Source organism: Zingiber officinale, chromosome 2B (assembly GCF_018446385.1).
Source record: "Zingiber officinale cultivar Zhangliang chromosome 2B, Zo_v1.1, whole genome shotgun sequence".
Taxonomy (NCBI): Eukaryota; Viridiplantae; Streptophyta; class Magnoliopsida; order Zingiberales; family Zingiberaceae; genus Zingiber; species Zingiber officinale.
Genome location: NC_055989.1, coordinates 74,896,988 through 74,923,092, shown reverse-complemented (window position 1 = coordinate 74,923,092; position 26,105 = coordinate 74,896,988). Strand labels below are relative to the sequence as shown.

General features: G+C 36.7%; 2 protein-coding genes across 6 annotated transcripts; both read right to left on the bottom strand.

Annotated features, from left to right (window-relative positions):
• Nucleotides 1–5,733: 5,733 nt before the first annotated feature.
• LOC122049194 (probable indole-3-pyruvate monooxygenase YUCCA5) lies at nt 5,734–7,375 on the bottom strand. Its single transcript, XM_042610620.1, has 3 exons — nt 6,654–7,375; nt 6,180–6,551; nt 5,734–6,085 (listed from the first exon to the last, which is right to left on the bottom strand). Exons 1-3 carry the CDS (start codon nt 7,302–7,304, stop codon nt 5,885–5,887), a joined length of 1,224 nt encoding a protein of 407 aa, XP_042466554.1. The 5' UTR covers nt 7,305–7,375; the 3' UTR covers nt 5,734–5,884.
• A 10,851-nt stretch (nt 7,376–18,226) lies between these two features.
• On the bottom strand, nt 18,227–25,801 carry LOC122045902 (PHD finger protein ING1-like). Of its 5 annotated transcripts, none has more exons than XM_042606322.1 (8): nt 25,655–25,801; nt 23,142–23,213; nt 20,064–20,251; nt 19,149–19,209; nt 18,949–19,057; nt 18,744–18,867; nt 18,547–18,660; nt 18,227–18,452 (listed from the first exon to the last, which is right to left on the bottom strand). In XM_042606322.1, the coding sequence occupies exons 1-7, from the start codon at nt 25,680–25,682 to the stop codon at nt 18,550–18,552; spliced, it is 693 nt and encodes a 230-aa protein (XP_042462256.1). In that variant the 5' UTR covers nt 25,683–25,801; the 3' UTR covers nt 18,227–18,452; nt 18,547–18,549. The 5 variants fall into 5 exon arrangements, with proteins under 5 accessions (XP_042462256.1, XP_042462258.1, XP_042462259.1 ...); XM_042606324.1 differs by having other exon boundaries at nt 18,958–19,057; XM_042606325.1 differs by having other exon boundaries at nt 18,227–18,660; nt 20,064–20,143; nt 20,225–20,251.
• Between the last annotated feature and the right edge of the window lie 304 nt (nt 25,802–26,105).

Here is a 26,105-nt window from a genome sequence, read left to right as displayed (position 1 = left end):
TGCCACCTTCATATGTAACATCGATTTATTCTCTCAAATCAAGAATGAACATTTGAGGTCATTTTTTCAGTTAATAGAGGCTTATCTACTAAAATGACACACGCATTGCGACTACGCTAGGAGCCTTGACCTAAAGTTCGCGAGCAAATCACCATGAACGAAACATCGGTAGAAGAGAGTATGCACATATTCACTAAGAGATCATCTTACAACGATAGCATCACCTCTCCTAAGAAGCGCAACCGATATGGATCGATTTTCAAATTCCTTTGCTTATCAAATTGACTAAATTTGGTTAGTGAAACATTAAACCCTAGTTTGGAACCCTAGGAGCTAATGATTTGGTGGGGCTTTGGCATGTGGCTGGGTGCTTCTAGTTGGCCAAAGCTGACCCCTCCACAATAAAAGTCTGAGCTTTATTTCCCTTTCAGAAATCATTCTTGCAGATTGCAGTATCTTTCATCCATCCCTTCTTCACATTCAATTCCCATAACCCTTTGATGTTCACTCAGGAACACATCTCACAAACTCCTTTCAGTTGTGGAATTTTCAGTTATGGAGTTGTGTTATGTTCCAAGTATGGCAGCGGACCTAGACAAATCGAACTGAACCGACTCATATAAGAAGCGCTTAAGCCAAAGGATGTTAGATTTGATAGTAGAGAAGTGGTGAAAGAAACTAGTAATTGGAGCAAGCTCATCTTAAGCGGTCTAGTATTATCATCGATCTCATGACAAAATATAGATAGATAAATTACGGAAGACATTTTACCCTAGCGCAACGGTCCTTTATATGGGAGATGTCAGACACTTAACTAGACATTTTACATTGAAAACACTACAAAAAAAACAGATTATCGACGGAAATATCCGTCGAAATTCTGTCAATATATGCATATACCGACGGATTATCAACGAAAAAATAGGTGTCAGGAGAGGATTTGTCGGAAATAGGTTTTCTGATGGATTAAGGAATTCTGTCATTAATATTTTAATGATGGAATTATAATTACATCATTAAAGTTGCCGAAAACACTATACCAACAATCGGATAACTACCGACATAAACACATTTTCCGTCGGAAAACAACAAACCTAAACCCTAGTCAGTTCACGGTTTTACCAACGGAAATACTATATTCCATCAATAAACACCGACGGAATCTAGTATTTTCGTCGGTAACCTATAGAAATATCGACGAAAAACACCATTATCGATGGTGTTTATTTTTGATAATCACCAACAGAATAGATTTTCCATTGGTATTCCGTCAGAAAATGAAAAACAAATTTCACAGATTCAATATGTTTACATGCTCTTTCATATATATAATTTCCAAATATACAAAAACGATCATAGACGATGACATTATACATACAATCCACACATACAACAGATCAAATATAATCCATATACATACATCATATAACAATCACACAAACAATTATACTTATAAAATCTACATATTAAAACACATTCCATACATATTAACAATTCATTCTTCTTAACAATTCATTCTTCTTCTTCATGCAATACATATAAGCACAAATAACTTAACATTCATATTAATAAAAACAATTATAATTATCTAAAATAAACAAAACTAAATAATTCTACAAAATACATATGCAAATATCCATATCTAAATCTAAGTTTACAGAATACATACCGCAATAGAATGTACTCCAAATAATACAAGAACACAAAATAATAAAGAAAATCTTATAGAAAGTCAAATACAAAATGATCATGTTGATGTATAAATAAACATTTTGCATATATGTATAACAAATTTTATATATAATAAAATGATACCTGAACAGAAATGAGCATATGATGACATGAAGAGACAATATGTAAATAGGGCCGAACGTGACTCCTGAAACATACAGTAATAAAATATTTAGAAATGAGCATATTATAATATCAAAATAGAATAAATATATTACCATGATCTATGTATGATAAATAAAAAAACTAAAGTGTAGTTGAATAAACCTCAGAAAAAGTTAATCATCATCGTTTGATAGATCTTGAGTCTTCTGTGACTCAAAACCATGTGATGTCTGGGTGAAATTAGCCACTATTTCTTACATATGGGCCATGAAAACTTCATTACTCAGGTCATGTTCGGCTCTCTTCTTCTCCTCATCAGCCCTCCGCTGATCCATATCAGCCATCCTCTGATCCATTGATTTTAATCGAGCGCGCAGTTTTGATTTTTACGTCTTAAAGACTACATCTCACTAGAAGAAGAGGAACTAGCGCATCCCACTGAATTCCTCAAACAATCAAATGCAACTTTCGTTTGAGAACCAAGGCCAGAGAGGGTGAAGTTTTTTGTTCATCCACCGACAACATCATAATAAATCTCATTTAGGGGGTCAATGGATAGAGATTGTCACTCTCCCCCTCTGCTGATGGCTGAGATGCTTGAGCCACCCTATCTGTCATTTGTTGTTGTATGAAAAAAATATAATATCTAATTTGATCAATATTACTAAATACTAATCAAGATAGAAATGAACAAATATAATAAAGTTATATGGCTGTCGGACAAGCTCACATTCCCACATACAAAATAATTTAGAGCAAAATTATGCAAGTTTAGTAATAAATACAAATTCTTTTACAAAGTATAACTTTAAATTATACTCACTAGATCCATGACATACTCAATAATGGATCTGGAACCTGATGTATGTCGAGTTGTTCCGGTGCTCGGGCCACCTGGCTCTGTATTTCTATTTATTTTTACCTTTTCAGCATTTATTTACCACCTTTCTACAGCTTAGTTGGTCGTCCATGCACTTCATATAACCTCAGAAATATATGCAGGCCTAGTGCCCTTCTTTCTTATATAGTACATATGATCTCTGTAAAGTTTAACATAGTAAGTATTCCATATAAATTGTTCTTCTTGCTCGTCCTCCCATGTATATTTTTTCTGTAATTATAAGTTAAACATTTTGTTTAAAGGATAACTATATTAAAAAATACCAAATGTATTAAATTTACTTATCACAAATTAATTATAATAAAACAACTTCATCTCCTGGTCTACATGTCTCCATGTAGTACCAAAAGTATATACTCGTTCATTGAATTTTCCCTGATATAGGTGGCAACTTGGTGGCCATCTGGAGTGAACCTGCATGAAATAATATTAAGATATGAGAAATATATTATAAATCAAGTCATATATGAACTTGAGTTATTAATAAGAAAAAAATACTTATGAGTCCCCCACAACTCAAAGAACCTTATAGCCACGAGGTGCTACAGTTTGCTACTCTACCATAATGATATCTTCAAAATAACATTACAATACATCATAATAAGGTTTAAAAATATGATAGTATAAATATAAAACAATATGGAAGCATAACTTACTTGATAAACAATAATGTTAATATTTATTTATCATTAGCATTTAACTAATCAATATTAACAATTTCTATTTCCTCATCGCTAGATAAGCTTAGTTTAGCTTCATCCTCACTGTTGGACATCTCTCCATCATCTATTTCTTCATAAGTGATATTAACATCTACAAGTAATTGAGAAGTAGATTAGAGTAGTAAATCAACTGAATGTTTCTCCATTTTATCATTCTAAAATGTATCATGGTTTTGAGCAGTAATTGTGTTCGACATCTCTATGGTCAAGCAAAACTTGATTTGACAATCAGACAACTATTCACTAGATCTTTTTCTCTTTATAGGGTATTCAAGATAGAAAATTTGACCTACTTATGCCCCGAAAATAAAAGGTTCATGCTTGTTAAATCTTTTGTTTGCATTAACCTCAACTAAATTATAATTTGAATATATTCTAGTACCTATTCTTGGGGTCGGATTATATCATGAACATTTGAATAACACACACCTCTTTATAGATAATGTAAGATATTCAATCTCTATGATTTCATCAAGTCTACTATAGTAATCAAACTCAGTGTTATTGTTGTCCATAGATCCTTTGACGCAAATACCAGAATTATAGCTTAATCTTCGTGAATCTCGTCGTGCCATGTAAAATTTAAGGTCATTAATATAGTAACTAGAGTACAACTTTGTTTTATGGAGGGGTCCTAATATAATATTCATTATCCTATTATATTGCACATTTGGTATTCTATGATTTTTTACCTATAAAAATATTTATGATATAAATTAGGATACTTCTTAATAGATATTAACTAAAAAATTTCACAAATTCTATAACTTATATATATTTGAAATCATAATACAAATTTGGTCTCTAACTTTACAGCTACCTCACTTGCACCAATTGATAGATTTTGTAGATATAGTTGCTATTCATACAAGCTGGAAAAGAAAGTAATTATATAAAATTTGGGATATCAAACAAATTAAATAAACGGAGGATAAATGCTTGATTAGAGAAGTTAACTTACTTTATGTATGGTTTGATCTCTTCACAGTTTAAGAGTATATATGTTCTTGCAGCATGATATTCTTCTTTAGTTAACCATCAAGAAAGCAATGCACCCATTGACTTATAAGGAAACTTGAAAATAGAAAACATCGATGGGTCTATCGACTGAGGAGCATCATCAAGATTTATAGAACACTTGCAGTGTCTTATTTGCACATTATCAACAAAATAATATGAGAAGAAAGAAGATGCTTCTTCAACCAGATAAACATTACATATTGACCCCTCAACCATTGCTTTGTTATGAGTATTATTTTTTAATTTCCTCAAAATTGTTCGAATGGATACATCCATCTGTATTGCACAGGACCTACAATTTGTGCCTCGTATGATAAATGTACTAGTAGATGTTCCATTGAATAGAAAAAACTATGTAGAAATATATACTCGAGCTTACATAATATGAGAGGAATGTCTATTTCTAACCATTGCATATGAGTATTATGACTACATAAAATGTAATATAACTAACTTTTGAGGGATAACGTTAAGAATAAAACTCTATAGAATTGTGCCTTGTTAAGTACTTAGCTAGCCATATTATGCTTTCGGGGATACAGTGCATTGGAAGGATGTCTAGTTATCACCCCAAAATTTATAATTTGATCCTTAGCTATGTCGTATTTGTAGAATTGTTTTTCTTTAAATAGGACGTACAACCACATGATGCTGAGCTTCTGGGTTCCTATCACAAATGCTTTCCGATTTAGTTTAACGGTCAATGAAAAACTTTTATGGAGTTGGACTGATCGCTTCAGGTTCAGTATTATCTGATTCATATTATGATCTCACGAGAGGCACATATTACTCAAGATTTTTTAAAAATTTTATTTAACATTTGCTTTGGCCCCATGGCGCGATGGTAGTGACATGGAGATCACGTGTTTAAATCTAAAAATAAACTCTTACATAATAGAGTACAGTATAATGGTGTATAATAGATTCTTTCTCAAGATATGTACGGCGGGACTTCATTTACCAGAGTGTTTTTTTTTTTCTAAATTATTATTTTTTTAGCATGTGCTTCTTTTAGTCCCCACACTAGCTCCCTCTCCTAGCAAGCCAGCCTTCATTTGGTAATCTCCTCTTCTCTCCTTTGAGTAACTCTCCGGCCTACCTAGACAAACCCCAACAAACTCTTGAGGATGCTTCATCATCGCAAATGAATCGACACCAAGAACACCCAAAATTCAGTAAAAAGGAAGAAAAAGGAGATTTTTTTTTAGCAAAACCCTGATCAAAATGATCAATAACGAAGTGTTATAATGCATCTTCATCAAAACTTGTTCTACCTCAAATACTCATCTACTTCATCACATACACTATTTATACTTGTGTATATATATATACACACACACCGAGGCCACATCTGAACGCACTGTACTTGCATGGAACCTTGGAGCAGGAGGATTCATGGCCTCATTCATGATCGCCTCTTGGCGAGCTTCGTCTCTGCTCGCCAGGCCTCGCCAATGTCGCCGGCGATCCTCACCGAATCTGCGGCGGCGCCGGAGAGCCCTCTTTTCGTGAAGCCGACGGCGTAGAGTCCACAGCTCCCTTTCCATCCATTGGGAAATGGCGTCGTCGGCAGCCCATCCTCCTTGCGGAAGAAATCGTCGCATCCCTGAAACGATTTTTTTTTTTTTTATAAATCTCGAAGAATCGAGCCGGAATATGTGAACAAGATTCCATTTTTTTTGCCGGAAGGGAGATGGTACCTGAAGCCATTGGGGGACGTTGCTGCGGTATCCGGTGGCCAGGATCACGGAATCGACGTCGAGCATTTGGCCGTCGACGAGCTCGACTTTTCCGGGGAAGAATCTCTTGATCCCGGGGACGACTTTGATCTCGCCGGACTTTATTTTGGCGAGCGCGCCGATGTCCAGCACCGGCGTCCTCCCGTGCTTGTTCTTGAGCTCGAGGGGGCCGACGGATGGGCGCTTCAATCCGAGCTTGGCAACGTTGCCGAGGGCGGCCCAGGCGACCGCCATGAGGATCTTGTCGACCAGTCTCTCCGGCAGCCACTTGAGCAGCAGCACCGCCAGCTCGAACGTCGACTTGCCCATCACTTCCCTCGGGAGAACGTGGACCTGCGGCGGCCAAGATTCAATTTTGAGGGCGGAGATCGGATTGGGAGGGAGGAATTGGACGGAGTTTAGTTTCAAAATTTGATTTTGACGAGATTTGCGTACCGAATCGCGGACGACCATGGCGGGAGAGGCGCCGTGGTCGCAGAGGTCGAGGGAGATCTCCATGCCGGAGTTGCCGCAGCCGACGACGAGCACTCGCTTGCCGCTGTACCGCTCGCCGGACTTGTAATCGCACACGTGGCTCACGTCCCCGCCGAACTGCTCCCCGAGCCCCTCCAGCTCCGGCACTACCTTCTCCGCGTTCTCCCCAGTCGCCACCACCAGCCACCGCCCGATGTACTCCACCTCTGCGCCGCCGACGGCGGACACCACTCGCCAGAGCCCGGTGGCGGCGTCGTACCTGGCCGATCGAACGGAGTGCCCGAACCGCGGCCGGATCTCGAAGCGGGCGGCGTACGCGTCCAAGTAGTCGACGAACTGAGACTTGGAAGGGTACTCCGGGAACTCGTCGGGAAACGGCAGGTGCGGCAGCTGGCAGAACCTCTTAGGGAGGTGCAGCTTGAGCCGGTCGTAGGTGCAGCGCCGCCAGAGCGACGCAATGCAGTCCGCGCGCTCCAGCACGACGAAGGGGACGCCCTGCCTCCTCAGCCCCGCCGCCACGGCCAGCCCCGAGGGCCCTGCGCCGACGATGATTGGCCCGTTCACCCACGTGCATGGCCGCGACAAGAACTCGTCGCAGCATTGGTTCGTCATCGACTCCCCTCTTCTTCTCCTCCGATCAATCACACACACAATATCAATATCTATATCTATATATATAGAAAGATCAATCAATCAACCAATTCACAGCAATTTTGGCACAGAGAAGAAGAAGGAGGGGGAGGGGGAGGAAGAAAGAATTCAGGGTGATGTTGAAGGAGGAGGAGGAGGAGGAGGAGGAGGGTGATGGGGAATTAAGAGGGTTGAAGGTGGAGGAATTATGGGCAAGGGATAAGAGTAAAGAAGAAAGGGTTGGAGAGTGCTATAAATAAAGGATCATGGGAGCTGAATGAGACAAAAAACAGAGGGTTCAAGTGTATGTCACTTTCCCGGCAACTCATCAAAAGGAATGTTTATAAAAAATATTTCAAATATATATATATATATATATATTAATTTTTATCCCATCATTAATATTTAAACTTTTAAAAATATTAAAATAGATCGAAACATGTTATATTAGATTATGAATCATATGCTTTTTCAAAACTAATAATTATTTTTTAATCTAGTGTTAATATTAATATATTTTAATTGGCATTTCCTCATTAAAAAATTAATTTAATTTTTTATATCAAATATTAAATTGATAAGAACAAATACTATACTAATCTTAACAAAAAAAAATTAAGAAAAGTATAGAAGATTCTTTGTTACTAATTTTAAGATGTGGAACTAAAGAAAATCATAATAGTATATATTTTTTATATAAAAATTAATCAGAGAAAATTATTACTATGACTTAAAATTATTTTCAATACGTAAAAAAAGATATTAATATAATTTTACTTTAGATTTGATCAAAATTAATTATTAAAGATTGATATTCATAATTAAATAGTACTATATAAATCAAATACTCTAGTAAATTCAATAGTGAATGAATAAAAAAACTAATGAATAACTAATTAAGAAAATTAAATGTGATTATTAAATTTAATGAGGTAAAGATAGAACAGTCTTATATTAGAGAATTCAAAATTATAAATTGAAAATTTGACTTTAATAAAAAAGATAAAATAGTCATACATTAAAATTTTAAGAGTAAATGAGTTAATTTATACCATTAAACTATTAAAATCTTATTAAATAAAAAATTATGATTGAAAATTTTTAAATACAATTTTTAGTTTTTAAATAAATATGAATGAATCAACCGTTAATGGTCGGTTAACTCATGGTTGAACCGTAAATCAGTTGATTAGTTAGGTCAGTTGAATCGTGTCAATGAGTAATTGACCTAAATCAAGTTCAAGTTAAGTTTGATTTTGACTTAGATCTATGAGGAGGTCTATGCCTATTTACATGTTTACTACTATTTTCATGGTATCTTCATACTATTTTCATGGGATACCGAGTTAATTAGAGGGTACTAAATTTATTACAATAGGATAAAAAATTAATTCCTGATGAGTCCATATCTTCCAAAAAAAAAAAAAAAAATCCTTTTGATCTTCTATCCAACTTTACAATTAATTATAATTTCATAATTTAACTTTTTTTCACATAACGCTAGACTAACTTTAAAAAATTAATCATGCAATCATTCGTTTGCCACCATTTTCGTGTTTATTTTAATTTTGAAAAAGGACCAGGGTTGTATAGCTCTTGACATCATCCCTTACGTTTTAAAATGTTAAACTAATACCTAATATATTTCCTATATCGAAAAACACTCTTGTTCTAGCAACTTAAACTAGTACTTATTATAACTTACACAACTATTATAATAATATAACAATCAGTTAATGATTACTACAAGACCTTGTAGCCATCATAAATGATTGTTAAACTATTGTAGTTGTCACTAAATAGAAACTGTTGAATAATTGTTACCTATTAAATAGTTGATAATTTTATGATGACTTTAATCTTTTTAAAATTATGTTGATCAGATTCAAACAATATTAACTAAGTTGGTGGTGAATATATAGTTTTTTAAAATGTTATAATCAAATTAAATTAAAAATATTCATTCATTTTAAAATGTTATACTAGTTATTCCGATCCATAACTACTATCATGACACTGAAATAACAACACTCTAATGCAAAATAAATATCTTATAATCCATCTTCTAAGAGAAGTAAATTATGGAGTCAGTTTATTACTAACTGACCAGTAATTAAGGGATAAGAACAGTTTATTACTAACTGACAAGTAATTAAGGGATAAGAGGAGTTTTACTCCGCATACATCCGTCAAAATGGATTCCTATCATATTATAATAAATCTATCATATTTTAATTAACTTTACATCCATGCATGGAGACAAAGCAAATATTCTTTTTTTATTCTTATAATGGCAATACAATTAAATTTAATGGTATTTATAATACAATATAATTATATATATAATATTTAATTTATTGACGAAGTTAATGAATAATTTTTTTTGATATAAAAGTGTTGTATGTATAATATTTTTGATAAACTAAAAATAATAATTTATTTTAAAGCGTTATATAGCATTGAAATAATAATACTAATAATAATACTATATTACAAAAAATATGATAGGATGTCTTTTACTTTTAAAAAAATGGACATTCTTTTTTTTTTATCATTCTTATAAACAGGGAACAATAAATTGCCCTAAAATTCCTAATATTAAAGTTAAATTTGTATTTAGTCCTTATGTAGAGAAAATTTATTTCCACTCTCTTTAAATATAAATTATTCTTTACTTCAATTCTTTACTAACTTTCTAATAAACACTGATTTATCTAATTAAACTTACTTTTGATGCAAAGGTATAAAATTAGATATAATTTCTCCTAAATGTAACATATTTAAATTAGAATGTAGTATATATTTTATCAAATTGAATACGCTTTTTTTTCAAATTAATTAATCGATTAATATACTCAATTCTAGTTAAATGATGCTAAATTTAAAAGGAATTATACTATTATTTTTTTACCTAAAATTCAATATCATTTAATTAGAATTGAGTATATCAATCGATTGGTTAGACGAAAAAAGAGTCATACTAAATTTGATAAAAAAATATACTAGATTCCAGTTTAAATGTACTGAATGAGCGAATGTAGAGGAATTATATTTCATTTTGGATTTTTATATCTAAAAAATGAGGATAATTAGGTAAATCGATGTGCATTAGGGAGTGGGAAGAGAGTTGAAGCAAAGAAAAGTTTGCATGCTGGGAGTGAGAATAGATTTTTTTTTATGTAAAGACTCAGCACAAAGTTGAGTTTGCATGAAGAGAACTTAGGACAATTTACCTATTAGGGAACTCCAATTTAATTTAGCAGTATATTTATATATATATATATATATATATATATGCTCCATTGCTTTCAAAGGAAATTGTATTTCTACTCTTATTTAAAGAGTCCGATGGAAGATCTAATATCCGACCCTAATATAGAAAGACATGAAGGGACTACTGATATTTTATATCCGATCCGAATACCTCTATATATATATAGTGTCTTTGTTTTAATATGATATTAATTTTAATATACTTTTGCTAAATGATAATGATAACAATAAGGTGATTATATTCACCCTAGGGGCCCCTCACATCCTATTCTTAGATTATGTGAAGGTAGATAAATCACGGGGTCAACTTATAATTGACCACCAAATGACCAGGGAGAGTTGTTGAATGGTAATAGTAGGATGAAAAGAAGAAAAATGATTACTATAGAAGATATCCAATCTTTTAATGAATATAAGTATGATGATAGATATTCAATATTCGATGGATATGAGTAAAGAGGATATGGAATCCGATCTGAATCTAATCCATTGTTATCCCGACAATCCCTAAATAAGAGTACTTTAGTGTAAAAAAAATAATGCAAAGCCTTTTTAACTTTTTAAAATTTTATTCTATTACTGTCCTCGTCGACTAATTTTTTTAGTAATCAAATTGATTTTATTTTTTTAGCTGGTAATCCGGTGGTAAGGACGGTGGACCCTCGTTGGTGGGAGGTCAACGACACGTGAGGGTCAATAGTCAAGAGGGTCAACCCCAAGGTCGTGCCGAGCGGAGTGGCGGGCCGACCAAGCATCTGGCCGACCGAACGTCCGGCCAGGGGTCTCCCGGACCTGACGAAAGACAGCCCGACCAGGGGTCGGGTTTCCGATGCTCAAGGTAAAAGAGTCTATGGGCCGGGCGGACAGGAGGCGGACAGGCCGCTCGGCCGAGCCACAGGACAATAAGGCGCAATTCCATCCGAGCACATGAGCAGGACTTCCCCGCCTGGGCCGAGGTATGCGCATTCCCGGAGGCCATGAGCGCCGACAAATAGCATGGTCGGCGGCCGGATTGGACAGAGTATCGTACGGTGGAAGTGTCCATCGTCACATCGGGGATATGCTCGGACGATTGCGGAATGACGTCAGGCATGCTTTTCTGACACAACCCTACTGAGGTATATTTGGGGAAGCGTGCACGCATCGAGAAGCGTGCCCGCATCTCCCCGGGGTCCTATATAAGGACCCCCAGACTTCGACGGAGGGATGCATTTTTTTTCTCATAACTGTAGCCATAGTAGCGTTACTTCGTTTCTCTTCTTCTTCACTGCCTGACTTGAGCGTCCGAGGGTCGTCGCCGGGAAACCCCTCCCGGCTCGACTTCTTTGCAGGTTCGCCGGAGACCCACATCACCAGTCGAAGACAGCGGAGAGTGCCACATCCCCAGTGTCCATCGACTCAGCGCTCAAACATGATCAAATTGGCGCCGTATGTGGGAACGTACCTTAATCTGAGCAAAGAAGATGAAAGAAGCTGGACGCCAACTCATGGTGACACTCTCCCCCGAAGAGCTCGATGCACTCATCCAAGCGCGAGCAGCCAAGATAGTCGAGCAACAGCAAAAGGCTCAAGCCGATCGGATAGCGCAACAGACAACGTCGGCATCAGGCAGTCGGGCGGCACCAGACGACCGACCGGAGTAGCTCTCAATTTGGGGCCAAAACAAAGGGTCGACCGACACTCAGGTGGAAGCCCCGCCCGCCCTGATATAGTTCCATTGGGCTTTATTCCAAACGCCCTTTGAAGTCGCGCAAGCCAAACTCGACCGGGGCTCTTCGTCTGATGAGGCGCCCCTCCGCGACACAAGGAAGGGCAAGGCGCCACGGATAGACTCGTCCCCTGAGCGGATCAATAGACAATTCTCTGAGGCCATCCTGCGCGACCCACTACCAAAGCATTACGCGCCCCCGGCGATCGGGGAATACAACGGGACCACCGACCCGGACGACCATCTGGGTAAGTTCGACAACACAGCCACATTGCATCAATATACAGATGGTGTGAAGTGCCGGGTGTTCCTCACCACCCTCTCGGGATCGACGCAATGATGGTTCCGGAGGTTGCCGGACGGATCGATCACAAGCTTCAAAGAGTTCCGCACGACATTCCTCCATCACTTCGCGAGCAGCAGACGCTACCAGAAGACCAGCGTCAGTCTGTTCGCCATCAAACAAGGCTCGAAAGAGTCGCTCCGAGCCTACATCCAGTGTTTTAACCAGGTGGCCATGGATATCCCGACGGTCACTTCAGAAACTATGATGAATGCGTTCACACAAGGGCTCGTGGATGGGGATTTATTCCGTTCGCTCATCAGAAAGCCGCCTCGCAGCCACGACCACATTTTGAACAAGGCCAATGAGTACATCAACGTGGAGGAAGCTCAGATGGCGAGGAAAAAGGAAGCACCATCCGAGCCACCAGCTCATGCCGAGCGGAAGCCGCCTTCCAATTATCAACCACCGAGAGAATCCCGCGCAGAGATAGCCTGTCCTCATCAGCAAGCAAGGCCACATACCGTTCAACAAGTAGCGGCCGATCGGCCTAAGCCCAAGGGGAAGATATGGACTCCCATGTTTTGTTCGCTCCATCAGTCAGCAACTCACAACACCCACGACTGTCGGAGCCTCCCCCCAATCACTCATCCTACACCAAGGAGCTATCGCCGTCGATCACCTTCGCCGAGTCGACGACGTCAACACTAAAGTCCTGGCCGGCGTACAGAAAGGAGATCTCCCGAGCGACAACATAACCAGCAGCACATGGTCATTCCTTGGGCATCGCATGAAAGACCCCGACCATCCGTTCGGGAGGAGGAGAATAGAGGCAATGCGTCTAGGGGTGAAATCAACATCATCACAAGCCCGTTGGACAACCCTCGGCAATCAGCCGACCGACGCTATTCAACCCCATAGTGGCCAAGCGGAGGTACACGCTCGGCCAAATTCATAGTCCAGTCAGTCGGACTCAGCGCCTCCGACTAGACTTGAGGGGGAGACATGTGATCCGGTGGTAAGGATGGGGGACCCTCGTTGGCGGGAGGTCAACAACACGTGAGGGTCAATAGTCAAGAGGGTCAACCCCAAGGTTGTGCCGAGCGGACAGAGGTTGTGCTGAGCGGAGGCAGACAGGCCGCTCGGCCGAGCCACAGGCCAATAAGGCGCAATTCCATCCGAGCACATGAGCAGAGCTTCCCCGCCCGGGCCGAGGTATGCGCATTCCCGGAGGCCATGAGCGCCGAGCGGCTGGTCCGCTCGGCCTGGGAACAGGTAAGAGAGCAAAGAGACAAAAAGGAAAGCTGGTAACTTCATCCTCGAGACACCTGCCGCCGACAAACAGCATGGTCGCCGACCGGATCGGACAGAGTATCGTAGAAGTTTCCACCGTCACATCGGGGATATGCTCGGACGATTGCGGAATGGCGTCAGACATACTTTTCTGACACAACCCTACTGAGGTATGTTTGGGGAAGGGCACACGCATTGAGAAGCGTGCCCGCGCCTCCCTAAGGTCCTATATAAGGACCCCCAGACTTCGACGGAGGGATGCATTTTTTTTCTCATCACTGTAGCCACAGTAGCGTTACTTCGTTTCTCTTCTTCTTCACTGCCTGACTTGAGCGTCGGAGGGTCGTCGCCGGGAAACCCCTCCCGACTCGGCTTCTTTGCAGGTTCGCCAGAGACCCACATCACCAATCGAAGACAGCGGAGAGTGCCACGTCTCCAGTGTCCATCGACTCAGCGCTCGGACAGGATCAGTTGGTTTTGACTAATTCGTCTTCAAAAAAATTATTGTTCTTAATATATTTTGTTAAATTGATTTTGATAGCATTTTTACAATTAGAAGAACTAAATGAACATATAGGAACTTATTTCAAATCATTCTGAGGTCTCTAGGTCCATCAGTCTGTTTTGGCCGAAACAGACTGATGGACCTAGAGGCCTCAGAATGATACAAGACCAGTTCCTATGTGTTCTTTTAGTTCTCCTAATAGTGAAAATACTATCAAACATCAATTTGACTAAATATATTAAAAGCGGTGTTTTTTTGAATACGAACGTAACCAAAAAATTAATTCATATTTAAAAAATTACTACTCTCAATATATTTGGTTAAATTAACATTTAATAACATTTTTACAATAAGGAGAATTAGACAAAAACATTGAAACTGATTTCATATTATTCCAAGGTTTATAGGTCAAGTCAAAATCAACTAATGAAGCTAGAGACATCAGAATGATATGAAACTAGTTTCTGTGTTCTTCTAGTGCTTCTGATTGTAAAAATGATATCAAACATCAATTTGACCAAATATATTGAGAGCAGTGATTTTTTAATTCATGTTAAAAAATTACTACTCTTAATATATTGAGTCAAATTGATGTTTAAGGGCATGAATATAATTATTAAAACTAGACAAATTGATCTAGTTTCATATCATTCTGAGTACTTTAGGTTCATCAATCAATCTTGACCAAATAAACTTAAAGAGTTTTGGCCAAAATCGATTGATGGACCTAGAGACCTCATGTGAAACCAGTTTTTATGTGTTCGTTTAGTTCTCCTAATTATAAAAATGCTACCAAACATTAATTTGACAAAATATATTGAGAGTAGTGATTTTTTGAGCACAAATTAGTTTTTCGGATACATTCATGTTCAAAAAATCACTGCTCCCAATATATTTAGTCAAATTAATATTTGATAGTATTTTTAAAATTAGGAGAACTAAACGAACACATATTTATAAACTATTCTAGGTGATTTAGTAATTTTAAAACTTTACCAATATAAAAAGTTGTTATAGCTACTACTACAATGGATACTTTATTTAAGACAATACAATAGAAACAAAGGATCGTGGGGCCGGTCGGGCTACTTTGTGTGGCCTAATCATGTGGTCCCCCTGATTGTCTAGTCGCAGAATCGTTCTGATCGACCGACTTAGTCACCTTGGTAGCTTGGCATGGCCGCTGACTACTTTGGCCTCTCAGCCTAGTTGCTAGGCCTTGCGGCCACTGGGCCTGGCCTAGCAGTCTGCCAATTGCCCCGATTGAGCAGCCGAGATCATTGGCTCAACATCCATCGAATCTTAGAGGAAGATTTTTTTTCCTCAAGGCATAACCCACATGGTGGGCGCATGACATTTCTAACGTAATAGTCATTGGTCGATTCTTAGGAATTGACTACTTGTGGTCACCCCACTATGGCTTAACACCTATGTATCTATATTTACCTCTCTTAATATCTGTAGGGTCAACACTAGGAGGTCGTTAAGATAACGGATCTATCTTTAAAGGAAGATTTTTTTTTTTTTTAATTTTTTAATAAAAGGATGAAAGTATAGTATGTTCTTGAAAAATTTTGAAATCAAATTCTACAACTGAGAGATGATTTGAGACGCCTGATCACTTGAGGTGCCCCAAGTGATTCCAAACCTCCTGAATCATCTCAGCTGTGGAAATCAAACGTGGAAATGAGTCAGAGAGTATATATATAAATGAATATTATCTTGCTTATCTTGGATGTGCGACCGTAAATTCTATTTTATTATTTTATTATTATTATTTTTTACTTACTGATATGTTATTTAGGATGTTATTTTTAGGATTTGGGGTTATATATATATATATATTCTTTCTAATTTGTGTATTTTTTGCTAATGACATGCATATGAGTATGCACTTACTCATTCTTTTTATTACATCAGGCGTGTTTATTTTTTTTATTCCAAATGAAAAACTTTATATATAAATATATAAAAGGTCTTGAGAGATCATCATGATATGGTGGTCCTCTGATTTTTTAGTTTTATCTACTTGTTCATAGCTCAAAAATAATAAACTATTTGTTCTCTTTTGAGTAATGTTTTTCAATCTTTTTCTCTATGTTCTTCATGACAATGAGTTTGCACAATACTTACCGACAAGATTCTGTTAATTTTAAAGAACTAGATGTGAAAAAGCAATAAGAAATTTATAAACATTAATAATTATATTTTAAACTTAATATATATAAAGGCAATGATGCAACTATTGTCGTTTAGCTTAACTATAAAAACAACAACAACATACACGGATGAATCGACTAGATACGCTTCTATCCTATCAAATCTATGGTGATCATTATAGCTTGTAGTTTGTGCAGTTAGACAGATCAATCTATGGTGGCCGACCAATAAGAAATCTATCATCTGGTGAGGGTAGGACGGTCTAAAAAAATCTATAATCCAATTCAAGATAGATTATAGGTTAGATAGTATCAAAAATATAAAAAAAGATTGAAATCTTTAAGTTGTGATTTAAGTGCATCAAACCCACTAGTCCATTAAATTTTTTACTTTAGTTTTTTTTTTTTTCAATCTGCACACCAACTAACATGAAAATCACAGGTCTAGACTGATCAATTCGCCTGAATCCACTTTAAAATAAATTTATAAAATTTTAATTCAATCTACTTAAATTATTTGACTAGATCCGACCAATTCTACAAGTTCAATCCAAATTGATACCAGACTTATAATTTGTTGACATGCAAAGGTAGATCTTACATCTAACTCCCTGAGTTTTTCGGCTGAACAAAGCATTAAAACATTTATTAAAGCATTTATTAGGCAATAGCTCATCCTTATAAAATGGCTCGAATTCTTTAAAACCATTAACAAAATCTTAAAATAACTATCAAAGTTATGGGCAAAACTCATTGATGGTTATTTTAGATTTAAAAAGTCAAAGGTGCACATTTGTTTTCAAAGATTTAAAAGTATCCCTTGACTTTTGCATGAGTTGTATAAGTTGCATGGGGCTATTGAAAAGTTTTGACAACTCCCTTGATGGATATTTCAATGTCAAAATCAACAAGCAACACACATTTTGGAACTTGCAAGATGCCCATCTTTTACTTTTTTTTTGTCTAGTTCAACAAACAAAAATCATAAAAAAAAAACAAAAACAATTTAGTCAAAACCCTATTACATAACCCTATTACATAATATTATTTCATACTTATAAAAAGATCAAACAAGAGATCACTTTGCAAGCCGTTTTCATGTCAAGATAAGATTGGACAAAATAAGCCACTTTCATAGCTTGTAAGTTAGGAGTGACATCCACCAGCATTTTATACCGAAAATAATATAAAAGAACAACCTGATGCATAAAACTCCAGTCAATACAGATCGCAAAGAAAGATTAGATTGCATTGGGTTTATTGTCCGCCACTTCACTGTGTATTTTGCTATTGCCACAATTCAAACCCGTTACTTCAAAATGATATGAAAACAACTATATTATTACACCAAAAAATTTCTCTTTTATAATATTGAAAATAAAATGAAAAATGAAACAAGACCATTTGCCCTATTAAAGCTTCAAGGTAACCATTTCCACTTCTATATAACTTGTATGACGATTATATGGCCACTAAAGAGCTTTAGACAAATGACTTTCTGAATCAAAAACAAACTTTCTAATATCCTTAAGTGGCAAAGAGCTCAGTTGTTCACTTTCTTATCATCAAGTAGAAGCATATAAAAATCTTTTGTTAATCCGATACATTGGCTACTAGAACGCTAGCATACATGACCCAGAAAATTAAACATCTCGTACAAATCATACGTCTAGATACAAATAGTTAAGTTGAAGTTGTTTTATTGCTCTCAAAGACAACATAAAGAGCTGGGTCACAACTGACGACATACTCTTCTTCCAAACTATATCCTATAACTTACAAAGATTGTAAAGAAAACAAAAAAATGGGTCCAAATCAAAAGTTTAAAGTTATCTTCTAACTAAAAGATAGTAAATTCACAAATTGAAACATAAACCATAAAGTTGTCTTTGAAATGGCTAGTTGGGCCCTGTACAAAAGGTGGAGGTTACGAAAAGCCAATTGATTTCTATATAAGTTAACCCATCCATGACCTCGAGATGTTTTGAAGTGGCAAAACTAACCGTTCACTTGCCTTTGCGGCGCTTTTGCAGTCCAACACAGTTGGGACAGTACCATTTGCCCTTGGGATGCTCTTTGAGCCCAACACACTCAAAATGAAACCATTCTATCTGGCACTACAGTAAAACAATATGCAGTTGTAGATCGAACCACTGCAAATGGAACACAGAGCTTGGAAAGAAGGACAAGGATAGCATACACTGGGGTTGTCACAAGCAACCATGTTGCCGTAGCTAACTTGGTGGCAGACACAGTATCTGGGCTCGTTCGGATCCACAGGCAGCTCCAACTCAATCGCTGGTTGTTCAGCTGCTAACCATGATCTGTGGCCAGACAAGGAGCGTCAAGCAAATGTTTGAAATTGTAAATTTGATTAATTTATGAAAGATAAAAAATAGCCAAACATGGAATACTTTTTACGACCCCCTCGGCCACCTTCACCCCTTCCAGATCTTGTGTTACCCTCAGCATTTGAGGCACCTGCAGCAGCAGCTGCTGCTGCAAGTTCTCGTTCTACCAATCAAAATACAAGAAAATAGTAACGCATTTGCTAGTTTAGACATGCAAACTTTCGCACATGCAAAACAAAATTTTAGTTAGCCACCTCGCCGAATTTCTTCAATCTTTCTCAAATATTGATCAAGTTGTTGGATGTGAGCATCCACCTAGAGTGAAACTGAGATCAGAATAGAGAATGATACTAATTACCTAGTCAAAGCCACGGAAAAGAATAAATAATACTCACCTAATCTGCTAAATATGGCAAAAAAGAAAGAAGAAAAAAAGCATGATAAAAAAAGCAGATTGCAGCTGGTGTACCAGCACTCACCTCGGCCAACAAAAAAAAATTTAATGAAAAGCCTTGGCTAATTTTTCAGCCAAAAATGTTGCACACAACAAAACTTATTAGGAAGCAGAGGCCAACCATTAACTTGGCAAAAATAATTTAAGAGCAGCACAAGAAAATGGTTTGACAAATATAAGTAGAGACCTGGCATTAGGTATATATATCAAGCTCACTCCCATAAGAACCAAATCCACTTCATTAGGTGGATATGAACTTAGAGAAGAAAAAAAATCACTGGAGAGGGATTTTGAATCCTCTCTACTGAGATAAACAAAGGAGAGCTTCTCGAGATATGAGCATTTCTCTCCCTCCCTGTGGATTCAGTATATAGGCTGTCAGTGTTTCAGTTCTAGATGGTGTCAACCAAGACAACCCGCCTAACTTGGAGCCAATGAAATTGTGTCAATGCAATAACAATTACCCATGCCAACATAGTACTAGAATTAACCGACGACCGAAACAATACATTTCAGAATGTCAACTAATATTGACTGTCATTTTCATGATTTTATTCTCAAAATAAGTAAATACAATTGCACTAAGGATGTACAATTTCTATAACAGAAATTAAACTACTTAATGTTTAGTGGTTGTATAACAAATGTTTGAGACCCTGCTATTACCAATGTGAATAATTACATTATGTGGGGCCATAAAGAATAGGGTATGTACCATATCATATGCTTGAGTGGCCAAAGCCACCTTTTCATCAGCAATTCTAATGCAATGCTTCTGCTCGTCAAGGGCCTCATCTGAAAATTTGAATAATGATGCATCAGGTTGAATGTTACCAGATTCTATTCTCCGTTTAATATCATTTATTTCTTGCTCACAGCGCTGCTCATTTTGCTGACGAACTCCTGCAAGAGGGATCACATTAATACACAAATTAATCAATATTCAACAGAGAAATCAGTTACAGATTTGAGAGAAATTGCCAAAGGCCAGCAAATTTTCTTAGCATGATTTTAAGTACCTGTGTATATCAACATAGTGAATGATTCTATGGCTTTATGCCCACTTATATTAGAAACATGGTGTTGGCTTTAACAATTTACAGCTTCAAATTGCACCAAAGATATTAAAAATGTTCCTAAAGGTGTATTGTGGCCAATTGTCAAGCACAAGAGAAGCTAATAAGCTACTGCAAATTCATTTTTCTTGTCATGTTAAATGCCAAGTTCTGTTTCACATTCTAGTTATGTTAAATGCCAGATTGACTACTGTCAAGGCATCATCCCCCTAAAGGCAGATGTCATAACCAAAAATCCTAGCATTGGTTACAAAGGAAGGAACCAGCTAAATTTTTATTTTTGTAAAGTTTGGATTTGAACTCCATTGCATAAGTGAATTTTGAAGGGGAGCCTTGGCGCAACGGTAAAGTTGTTGCTTTATGATCAAAAGGTCACGTGTTCGAATCATGGAAACAACCTCTTGCAAAAAGAGGATAAGATTGCATACAATGGATCCTTCCCCGGACCCCGCATGACTGGAGCTTCGTGCACCGGGCTGTTCTTTTTGCATAAGTGAATTTTCCATCCAGATAAAATAGAAGCAGCATAAGGAAACCTAGGGAAAATTTCCCCTACCTTTTCTTTCCCTACCTCATTTCTACCAAAGAAAACAAAGAAAAAGTGACACTGAGAAATTTATCACTTTATTTCTTTCTTGTTTTCCATCCCTCGTAAGAAATATGCCCACTCAATCACTGATTCAGTAGAAAAAGCAACAGAACAAGGAACTTAGATTCATTGTGCACACCCAACCGTAGTCAAAGCGCAAACTAATCTTGTGCAATTCAAAAATTGCTACCATCATATAGACCTCCTATATATGGTAACAATCTTGAAGAACTCTACTATGTCAAAAAAACAAACAATCAATATCTACCAGCACAATTTTGAGGTTACTGGCTCGAGTCTCGAAAATAACCTCTTGCAAAGCATGTAAGACTGCATATAATAGACCCTTCCCCAGAACTATGCATTGACGGGAGCTTCGTGCACCAAGTTGCCCTTTAATACTGACTTCCATGCAAAAAAGGATTTTTATATCAAGGGCCTATATGCATCATTGCATGTGGAAGCTGGCACCTATTGACTAGAAACCTGAAACATGGAACCTAGTTGGAGTTTATGAGTGTTCCACATCACAATCCACCTACAATTAAACAAGCAGTTACGATATTTTCCTACTTACAGCCACTGGTTTGACTTCACCAAATCTAGAATAGCAATAGTTGAGGAAAGGAACTTTACTTCAACATATATATTCATGTTTCTCATCCTAAATCACCAGATAATGAACTAAATGATTGATGTAAGTTAAGATGAACTTTTGGGTTAAATCTAGACTATCCTTTAATGTTTTTGCTTGATTTTATTTTGATAATTTGCTGTGTTCAGGGATGAGTTTAGCCATTTGTGGTCAATAAGTAATGACATTCATTGGTCATTAGTGCTGTCAAATAGGCCAATCCGTAGCGAGGCGGGCCGACCCGTCATATGACGGGGTAGGGCAGCCCACCATCCTAGCGGATTGGGAAATCCCCAACCCAACCCAAAAACGGATTGCGGGTCAGCCCACAAGCTTGTCAAAAAATATAAAATAATAAAAATATATATGAAAAAGTTTGGAATTTTTAAGTTTGAATTGTGGATTAGGCGTCAGTTTTCCACTTTTAGTCTTAACTTTTAGAAGATTTTTTTTTCTCAACCTGTGAGCCAACCATCGTTCGCCTTAAAATGAGTTGATAAAAAATTGTTTGGCGGAGCAAGTCAACCGGATGAGCCCAACCCAAATTGACGGCTCTACTGGTCATCCACATGTGCTTAAGGAATTAATGGTTTCTTATATGAGAAACAAGAAAGCTACTGGACAACACTACTATAGGCGGGCAAAATGCACAATTGAGCAACCTCAAAACTGTGTGACCCTAAAATGTGGGCATGCATTTTTATTAGCTAGCATATGAAGGGAGCCTTGCACAACGGTAAAATTAATGCCGTGTGACCTAGAGGTCATGGGTTCGAGTCTCAAAAATAGTCTCTTGCAAAGCAAGGTAAGGCACTGGGAACCACGTTGACGGGAGTTTCATGGGCGGCCCTTTTTATCTATAAACACGTATATAAGCAATTAAAAATGTAGGCAAAATCAACTTCGTTAACCCTGAGTTGTAAAGTGGGGAAAATGAAAATGGACGTAAATACATATATAAGAATTGCATTCTTTATAACATACCACAACAATGGAAAATATCTTAGTGAAAACACCACCAAGACCAATCTTGTTTTATTCCATCAGTCCTATTTCATTCCATTTTCTTGACATAGTAAATGTAATCCTAAGCATGTGAGCTATTTAGAAAAGGTTACTATGCAATAGCAAAGCCACCATCGGGATACAATTGTTGCTGATTAGAATGATTATGGGCTATGAGCTGGATTTGGATCTCGACAAGGGTATCAAGCCTTTAAATGAGGAAGATTGTAGTACCAAATAGAAAGTTATGGGCTAATAAATAGAGTTTATAAGATTAAATAAGTTACTATGAACTTGGGCATGTAAATTGGCATCTTACATAAACTAGAGGGCAGATAAAAACAAACAGGAAAAAGTTCATGCATTTTAAATCTCATATATTAAAATTGATAGGCAGTGTCACCAAGCCACTATACCATGATAATACATATCAGTTCATAACTCGTATGAAATATTGTCTTAATGTAAACAAGAATAAAAAAATCATACCTAATAAGCTTTTGTCTAGATCTCGCATTAGAGCATAATTGCGTTGAAGCATAGCTGGTACGGATTCAACACCTGGAGAAAACAAAGAAACACTAAATGAAAAGTACGCAAGGCAAGCAAATAGGAACAAAATGAGGATTCTGATTCTTATATGCATCCGATCTTCTACTCAACACTCAGTAAAGGTAATAAAAAAATTGAGTAAGAAGGGGAAACTTAAACCAAGAGAACACCTAATTAACATTGGCTAGTGCTGTTAAAAGTAAGCAGTGAGAACAGAAGAAAAAAATAGTTCCTAATTTTACAAAAAGCATATGGTATAAATTAAAAATAATATACACTGCTTTGTAGAAGTATGAAACAAGGAGAGAGAGAGAGAATATTTGGTATATAAATATAGATTCATTTTTATGCCAAATAGAGATAGATACCTTTTTTTTTATCAAAGATAGTTTAAAGGTGTAATTTTATAAAAACACAATAGTAAAGTTACAAAAATGAAGAAAACATTAATAGGTATAACTTAGCAAGAAAAAGGCAAGGACTAGTAATTATGTGATAATCTATATAGTCAATTATGTACAACGAAGGGGAAAAGAGAAAAACAAAATTAATTAAGAGATTAAGGTAAAATAAAGCAATTGGATCAAAAGTAGTAAAGGTAAGCTATAAAGAAAATAAACAACCACAACAATATTGCCATATTAAGATTGGTATGGTGCAACAATCCTTTGAAAGGCAACCTTAGACAATAGACATTCGGCTCACTGCCTAGTACCTAGGCAGTAGGTGGGCACCTAAGTGGTCCATATTAAAAGAAAATAGAATGCTATTATCATTAAAATAAGTAACATATATCTAACAAAGTGCATTACACATTCAAAGCAAGTTTATAATTCCAAGTAAACAAGTGATAATTGATAAGTATCCACATAGCAATAACAAAACAAATCATATTTCACATTGCAGGAAAAAGGACATAATAATATAGCATAAAAGTTTATATACTCTTTAAGATTTAACTCCCATTTTTTAGTTAGTATAGCACATACCAATATCAAAATATGAATAGCAAGTGTCATGCTATAATATTAAAATATGGACAATTAGTGACACTACGAGCAAAATCAAGTAAGTTTATATCAATTAAATCTAGAGTCCAGTTTCTCTAGGAGGTGAAAAACTAAAAAAGTACTCATTAAATTTCTCATCATCACTCTCTTTACTTTATTCCTCACAATCAAGTGGGGTTGGCTAATTAGGTAACTAGAATTTTATTGTTGTATTCAAGCCAATTGCTAAAAATGAATTGGTTTTGCTCTAATCAACCAGCCTGAGCCACTTATATGGTTCACCTGAACAACGTTTTGAAACAGCCCTATAATGGAAACAACTTAGTCACTATGGGACACAGTCCTCTTCCAATTCTAGCGAGGTAGCTACCCAGACCGCAATGTGGTGCGACCAATGAAAAATCTAGTTAATGAACTTATATAACAAAAAAATGGGCTTCGAATCCAGAAGAGTACATACACACATTCTCTAAAATCAACCGTGTATGTTGTTTGTTTACAAAACAAACTAAAGAGAGAAAAGGGTTAAGAATGTTATAGAACAAATATTAAAATAAAAACTAAGAGGGTATCTAAATTACATAGACAATAAATTTTTTAGAAATAAGAGTTTTGGATAACTTGTAACTATTATTTGATAAGATTAAAAGTGTCTTGAACAGTAATAGTTAAATGGGTGGAGCTTCTAAAGTTTGTGCTGATTAAAATGCATGATTAAAAATGGCTTGAAACCCAATAATTAAATGGAGTGGAGATACATTAGGTCGGACAGTGCACTCCAGGAGTGGTATATAAGTTGGGGTTTGATCTATCTTCATCCCATTTTAATATATTATGTACTGTTAGTGGACAAGAAAGTGCATTCTAAAGAAACAAAAACTTATTTGTTATTTTTCACCAAGTAAAAATATGAAGTTCTCTTTCATAACAAAGTGTGTCTGAATTGTGAAGATAATAGATATTAATCATCGAAAACATAATGAATGAGGGGCGGAAGGAAGAAACATAACATAACTAGTAATTACTTATCCAAAAATACATCTTTCCTTCTATTTATCTATTTCTATCTAAAACTTAGACAACTACCTCGTACGCACTCCCCAAAGTGCCAGAAGATCACACAGAGTGTGTGTTTTACACCGAGCAAACAATACTTTAAAAAATCTTAACTTCTCGATTACTAGTACTCATTTCAATATTGTTCATAAGATATGCACGGAGAAAGATGTTTTTGCGCGAGATATTATTTTAACCGAAGCACATCATTTTCGCGATAAAGATACAAGGCATAATTTTTACAAGGCAGTGAGGGTGCAGAAAAGAAGGCATGAAACGACGAAAAATCGAGGTGGAACAGAAACAAGGAAAGAAGTAGATGAGACCGGGAAGAGAAAAAAAAAAGAAGAGAGAACCAGTTGCACGATTAGGGTTTCAGCTTACTAGCTCGGAAATCTTCGAGGAAACCCATTTCGGAAGACGATCAGGAAGCTGAATCTGTCCTTTCGCCAGAATCGCCGCTCTTTCAATTTTCGAACTGCGATTTTGGGTGGATTGCCGATCGAACTGCGTCCGTTTTGGGAAAGATCTATCGACGAGACCGTACTGCTTAAACGCGATGCAAAACTGATGGGCGTAATGGGCCGATTGTTAGCCCAATATGAAAGTCCATTAGGCCCACCAGCCCCATTTGCCTAAACGTGTTTATTTAATTAATGCCATATTTAATATAATTCTCTTTAAATCTCCAATAAATACGCTCGATAAAGATATTAATAATAATTTATATTTTGCACGAAAATATTTGCAAGAGCACGAACTACTTCTCACTGGCTTATCAATAATAAAAACAATTCTCCCATGAGTGTATAGTGGTAAAATATTTAAGAAAATA